Raw genomic sequence first — 7,435 nt, forward strand, 5'->3', positions numbered from 1 at the left:
TTTGTTGGCAGTATATGACGAAAGGGTTTATAGCAGAAATGCTACAATTTCCAAATATTTGTGTAATGCTTTCCGACATAGTCATTGCAGCAATTGGAAACGCTTTGCAGCACAACGTTACCAAGGCAACAGTACATTCTCTTACGCTATTGGATACAACGCCGCCGTAAAGCGGAACGCCTGTCATGGGAGCTGCGTAACGTGAAGAGATGTCCGTCTTTTGTCACTAACTTAATCATTTTATCCCCATTAACTTTAGTACACACTTAACTTTATGTCAAACACGAGTCAACATGGCGGAGAAGTTTGATAATCTTGAGGAACATCTCGAGAAATTTATCGAGAACATTCGTCAACTCGGTATAATTGTCAGCGATTTTCAACCAAGCAGTCAAACGGGACTCAATCAGAAACTGTGAGTTGTCTTTTGACCTTAACATTTATCTGCAACATTACGGGGATTTCTTCAAATAATAGCTAATAATGAATAATGCTGCTTGAGTTTGTCCAATTGTTGTTGCATTAGCAGTACTGTTTTAGTGTACGATTAAACCTGGTCATTTATTTTTCAGGAACTTTATGGTCACTGGATTACAGGACGTTGAGAAATGTAGACAGCAACTTCATGACATTAATGTACCTTTGGAGGTGTTCGAGTGAGTGATTTGGACCTACCAAGCAACACAAACTTGCTTTAAATCTTTTTAATATATAAATTCTTATCAATTAAAATGGTGCACATTGTAGGTAACATGTTAAAGTTATTTATAAAAGATCCTCTGATTGTAAACTCCTTTCATTCAGAATCAGTTTTGGATCAATTCAGTCACTATGTAATGAACAAACCTGCTATTGTTAGGAACATATCATACATTTGCATAGATATGAACACTCAAGATGACTATTGATTTTTGCCCACAGGTATATTGATCAGGGTCGTAACCCTCAACTTTATACCAAGGAGTGCTTAGAGCGAGCATTGGCTAAAAATGAACAGGTTAAGGGAAAGATTGACACCTTGACGGTGAGTATTTTATAGTGTTGGCGCTATAAACTAACAATATTTGTTATAAAATTACATTATTGAACATGTTTGTGAGTTGCAGATTCTGGTTACAGATAAATATTAATACGTATTAACATTGTTTCCGTCCTTTTCCCATTCATCTTCACTGGCTGAATGATAAATTGTTTTTTGCTAAAGGGGCAGACCACTGTAGTCAGTAGTAATGGAGGGGGCTAAAGTACAGTTTAGTTTTAATTTTTATAAATTTTTATTTATTCATTGTGACTGTTTTAGTGTCTCCAGGTTTAAATCTGATATCTGAATGTAAGCTGCAGAAACGAGCGAATATTGACTTGTTCGTTTAAAGTAATGACCAAAATTATTAAAGGAATAAATCAGTGAAAAATAAAAATTACCCCATTATTTACCCACAAGCCATCCGAGAGGCATATGCCCATCATCTTTCAGACGAACACAATTTCAGTTATTTTAGAAAATGTCCTCTTCTAAGCTTTAAAACTGTAGAAAACAGGATCCTTGACTCTTAACCCCCCAAAAGTGCATATATCCTTCACAGAAGTAATCCACATGGCTCCTATGGGTTAATAAAGGCCTTCTGAGGGCAATCAATGCAATTGTGTATGAAAAATATCCAGATTTAAACTTACAAACGAAAATACACAAAGTTTAGCAATTATACACAACAGCAGATAAGATTTGAAAATCATAAACATACATATAACTGCTGTTTTGGACACACGGTCAGCTTGCTCTTTAGTGTTTATGGACCAAGTTGGCAGGGTTGGCAGATTTGTGTAACAAAACCACCCCAATGGAAAATTTCAAATCTATCACTATGACCTTAGCCCAAATATATAAACTTTACTCTCATAAATAAAATAATCTTACTTCAGTATTCACAGCCGATAAACAAAATCCTTCTACATTTAACGGTAGCCGCCTAGCAATGAAATCCTGATCCCACCCTCAAGTCAAATCGCCATCCAAAGTCACGCCTCTTTCCAAACACATGAACACGCACAGATCAGACGGTCACGTCAGATGTCTCATTCAGCAGTAAGAAAACTTTACAGTACAAAGCGAACAACACTTCCAAAATAACCAACATAAACAACTGGTTTACATCAGAATTAGTTTAAGCACACGTTCGGTTGTGTAGACGTAGTAACTATATCGTTACACTAATCCGTAAACGAACACAAATTTCATAAGCAACACAATGTTTCATCAAAGTAGAATATCTGAATCCATCTCAATACAAACATATCGCGTACCTACCTTACCAAAATAAACAGTGCAACGACCCTTTCAGACCCTTTGCCTCCTGCAGCTGTTTTCATCTCGTGGTAAAGCAGTAAATTTACAGATGTTAGTTTGAGTTTTTGCTCTTGCTGATCCAGGCAGTTTTTGCTGTTGTTGTTATAAAAGATGCCTTTAGTTTTGTGCCTCCTGTGTCAATTCAGCAGAAAAGTTTGCCATTCTCGCTGTTTACAGACAGGAGATGAGCGCACGTGAACGCGCCGATGACGTATGGTGTCTGCGTGGACTCGCTGCGCGGTGGGCATTTAAATTGCGCTTACGTATGAGGGACAAAAAAGAAAACGTCCGTTCGCACCGAAATCTATGATTTGTTGAACATTTTTTGTTCCTACGCCTTTCACAGATGACATAAATTTCTACAAATACATTTAAACAACTTAACACAGTGATTGCTATCAGGATGTGAGGAGACTTTTAACCAGCATAACTAAAAATGTTTCAGGATCAAATCTGTTACCCTACCTTTAACTCGTTGGAAAACAATTCGCATTGTGAGTTTTAAAGTTATCAGATTCTGCGGGAATACTGCGCACTTGACAGCACTGGTTTAAATACAGCGTTGGTACATACCAATATGGCAAGTGACCTGCATATAGCGGCCTATAGAAACAGGCACTAATGAGGCATCTATGTATATATGTGAGCCTGGACAACAAAATCAGTCATAAGTAGCACGGGTATATTTGTAGCAATAGCCAAAAATACATTGTGTATACAACGTTATCGATTTTTCTTTTTAACCTCCTAAGACACGAGCTTTGGTTTGGCTTGAATTTTAGATTTCTTCCAGCTATTTGGGGTTAGAATGAACCAATAAATATAAAACCAAATATTTTTCTGAATGTTGATATGATTCATGAATGTTCATGTTTCATAAAGATATTTTGTAAATTTCCTACCCTATTATTATTATTAGTAGTATTATATGTGTTGCTAATGACTTCATTTGGACAACTTAAAAGGTGATTTTCCCAAATTTTAGATTTTGCACCCTCAGAGTACAGATCTTCTAATAGTTGTATATTGGCCAAATATTGTCTTATCCTTACAAACCACACATCAGCATATTTATTCAACTTACAGATGATGTATAAATCTCAATTTAAATAATTTACTCTTTTGACTGATTTTCTGGCCCAGGGTCACATATATCTATTGGTGCAACGCTCTTTACAAAAGGTTATACAAAAAAAATACATAAAAACAATAAACTGAATTTGTGTAAAGTCTGATCAGTGCATATATCGAGCAATGCAGAGGGTTGTGTTTGCAGCATAAAGGTCATGAGGTTGATTCCCAGGAAATGCACCTGCTGATAAAACTTTACTTGAATTGACTGCAAGTTACTTGGATTACAGTGTCAGCCAGATGCATAAATGTAAACAGACTGAGCTTTTTATCAGACGTATTGCAAACAAACTGTGGGCAGTGGGAATAATGTAAAGAAAGGCACACCCTTTTACTGTGTTCTGTGGTTTCTTTTGTTTTCACAGAAATTTAAAAGCCTCCTTATATCCGAGCTGGGAAAAGTTTTTCCTGAAGAGATGGCCAAATATAAGGCTATTCACGGAGACGACCCTCCTTCATGATCGCCGTTTCCGGTTCAAACACAAGATGTACATATGTGGATATTAATATAAAATGTTTTTTATGATTCTGATCATATCAGTCAGATATGCAAGTTTCTACAGCTTTTTCATGTTTGCATTTGCCTTCGTATTTCACAAAATAGTGGTTGGAAAACTGGGGGATTTTTCTTAATGCCTTGTAATTTTTGCAGCATTTTCCAGTTGAATAAATTGATTGTTTTGTAGTCACAACAGGTTTTTTGTTTATGTGATTGTATTTCTTTCATTTATAATGGAAAATATGTGTGTTTTTGGTTTTATTAAAGCAACTGTTTAAAGTTACCTTCTGTCTAATTTATGTTTGGTGTTGTGGTTAGGGAATGGATTTGTAAGTAACCTTATGATATACGTAGGTACCCTATATGACAATCTAATGGCAGTTTTTCCTGTTTCAACAAACTGCAGGTGTCTTTTCTCGTGACAATTGTTTTTCAGAGGGGTCCTTTATTAATTTACATTGCAGTTGGAACATGAATGGCTTTGAATGATGTTGTACCTTTGTACTTAAATAACAAAGGCTAAAAGTTTAAATATTTGTCTCCCTGAAATACCCTTTGTCCCAGTCGTGGGGTTCTTTGAATTTAAACTTTGAACATCTGCTCTTATGACACAGAAAATATATAGTCAGATGAACAAGAGAATTTTAATGGTGTGTTCGTGATGCAGAAGGTAATTGGAAGCTTCCTCTTTAACTTCTTTTAAAAATTCTTTTCGAGTCTAGTCATCATCTTGTGTGTGCAATGCACCCAAGCATAAAATCTGTAGTGGGAGTGAAGGTTTAGCAGCAGAGGCACTTATAAAGGAACCTGCTATTCATCTTCTCAGGTACTTCATGTCAGGAAGGTGGTGTGCGTGTACTTGCATGTAGTGGGCAGCAATCAGGCTTTGTTCACCACCTTGACTTTTTGTAATTGAATAGTGAACATCTGATGACTCATGAAGTGAAATAATTTGTTCATCTATACAACAAACACCTCTTCCACCTCCTTTCAATTGGAAGTGATGACGCATTCCTTAACAACCTTGAAAAACTTAACGCTGTATCACTCATTTACTTGTACGTGTTTTCAGAAATATTATTCTTTGGAAGCATACTTTTTAAATTTCATATTTGTATATGATTTACAACCAGTTGGTATATATGTCCCTGGACCACAAAACCATCCATAAGGGTCAATAAAAAAGAGAGATTTATAGAATTACACAATTTGCATATTGAAGGACAATATTTGGTCAAGACAAAAATGTGAAAATCTCGAATCTAAGTATGCAAAAAAAATCTAAATATTAAAAAAAGCCTTTAAAGTTGTCCAAATGAAGTCCATAGCAACACATTATATTACTAATGTTAAAATAATATTTACTGTAGGAAATTTACAAAATATCTTTATATAGCATGATCTTAATTGCTCGAACTGATTTTCCAAGTGAGAGATGTCCTCATGGCAACATTGTGTTGACCCAAGGACATAATTTTCTAAAAAACCTAAACCCAACCCTAACCATAACCAAACCCTAAAATCAGAGAAAAACAATGGTTTATAAACAGCTAATCCTGTTTGTAAGCTTAAACTTAAAACAAACTGTAAACCTATTTCTGAAATCTGATTGGTTGATTGAAATGTTGTCCCAGGGTCTACATAATGTCGCCCTGAGGACATCAAGCACTTGGCAAAATCAGGAGAGCCATCTTAATTATCCTAATGATTTCTGGCATAATTTTTTTGACACATACAATGTATTTTCTGCTATTGCAACTATATACACGTGCTACTTAGTTTTGTGGTCCATATACATATATGGTGTCAAGATTGCTGCTGTAAGGTGTTACAGGTCGACAGGTTGTTGTGACTGGCATAAGTTGAAGAAGACCCCACATTTTCTGTGCAGGGCTCCAGACTAACTTTTTTCACTAGGAGCACAGTGGCCCCAACTGAAAATTTTAGGGGCGCAACCAGAAAATGTAAGGGCACACACTGTAAATCAACATGCTAACCAAATATTAACATTTCTACAAATTTCCACTGTATTACTAATAAATACTATAATGATAGATCCAGAAAGTACAATGTGCTGTTTCAAATTCATTCTCACATCACAAAAAAGGTCAAATTTACTGGTCGCACATGTGCGACTGGATGTAAAATTCAGTGGCACACTCTCAGATTTTGGTGGCAAAATGCCACCATTTGGTGGCAGTCTGGAGCCCTGCTGTGATATTCCTGTCGCTTTAAATATAATTCAGTGTGCTTGTTTTATCATCCAATCACACATCTTCTCAACAAGTCATGCATTAATATCTTATTTTAAGGTCTGTAGCATTACAAGAGAGTTACAAAATGTAATACTAAAGCTGTGCTGAAACCACCTCATATCATTTCAGACAAGGCTTTAGTCCTAGACCTAGCTAAAAAAATTACTTGAACTGACAGATCTTAAAGGTCCCGTTCTTTCTGTGTTTTTGAAGCTTTGATTGTGTTTACAGTGCACAATATATATAATGCGTTCATGTTTCACATGTTAAAAAAACCCGTTTTTTCACACAGTTTACTTAGGGTAACCATACGTGCCATTCTTCCCGGACGCATCCCGTCCAGGATTTCGGTGCGTTTTCCGGAAGTCGTATTTGTTGACCGCATACGCCATTCAGTTAAAAACATAAGATATACAATCGTATTTTCATTCTTACCTTAAAATGTAACGGTTGCTTTTCTGTAATAATAATAATAATCCTCTATGACGTATGCGGTCGACAAATACGTCTTCTGGAAGACGAACACAAAATCCTGGACGGGATGCGTCCGGGAAGAATGGCACGTTTGGTCACCCTAGTTTACTTATCTGTATAGCGCTGTTTTCACTGTCCTAAAAACGGGCTGATGTCTTCCTTGTTCTATGAAGTCCCTCCTTCAGAAATACGTATTGAGTTTTGATTGTGTAGTTTGTGTAGTTTGGGTAGTGTAGCTTACCGTTAGCTTAGCTGGTGACTGACGTATTCCTGTGGGCGGAGTTTAGTCAAAAACTGTTCTACTGACATCATTAAAGCAGGAAATAGAGGGTTGTAGTCCAAACCGTGGTTTATGGTTAAAAACTCATTATTTTCCACATATCGTACATTTCTGTAGCTCCAGATCTCTCTTCCTGAATTGCACGTAGGCTATTTGAAAAGCATTGTGTCCCTGATTGGCCAGCTAATCTGTACATTGTGATTGGCCTGAATACCTCTGACGTCAGCCGTAAATGTGACGCTCCTTACCATGTTTGAAAGATTCGGTCACAATGCAATGCTAACAGGAGTTAACTTACAGGCTGTGAGTCAAAGCGGGAGGAATTATGATAATGTCGGTGTTGTCTACATCACTAATCCCAGGAAGTAAACTGTTGCCTAATCCGTGTGTTTGTTGTTGTCCAAGAAAAGAGATTTACGTTGGAGACGATAACTCGTGTCATTGTTTACTTT

General features: G+C 36.5%; 1 protein-coding gene across 1 annotated transcript; it reads left to right on the forward strand.

The window, feature by feature from the left end:
• Positions 1–157: 157 nt before the first annotated feature.
• Positions 158–4,257, forward strand: med10 (mediator complex subunit 10). Its single transcript, XM_065294495.2, has 4 exons — positions 158–415; positions 573–656; positions 922–1,024; positions 3,841–4,257. Exons 1-4 carry the CDS (start codon positions 294–296, stop codon positions 3,934–3,936), a joined length of 405 nt encoding a protein of 134 aa, XP_065150567.1. The 5' UTR covers positions 158–293; the 3' UTR covers positions 3,937–4,257.
• The last annotated feature ends 3,178 nt before the right edge of the window (positions 4,258–7,435 follow it).

Source organism: Paramisgurnus dabryanus, chromosome 19 (genome assembly GCF_030506205.2).
Source record: "Paramisgurnus dabryanus chromosome 19, PD_genome_1.1, whole genome shotgun sequence".
Taxonomy (NCBI): Eukaryota; Metazoa; Chordata; class Actinopteri; order Cypriniformes; family Cobitidae; genus Paramisgurnus; species Paramisgurnus dabryanus.

Excerpts from the sequence above, each read along its gene's own strand:
- med10 (XM_065294495.2), top strand. The coding sequence starts at position 294 with ATGGCGGAGAAGTTTGATAATCTTGAGGAACATCTCGAGAAATTTATC. Across the intron at positions 416-572 it reads ACGGGACTCAATCAGAAACT|GAACTTTATGGTCACTGGAT; the intron begins GTGAGTTGTCTT and ends TTTATTTTTCAG. Across the intron at positions 1,025-3,840 it reads GAAAGATTGACACCTTGACG|AAATTTAAAAGCCTCCTTAT; the intron begins GTGAGTATTTTA and ends TTGTTTTCACAG.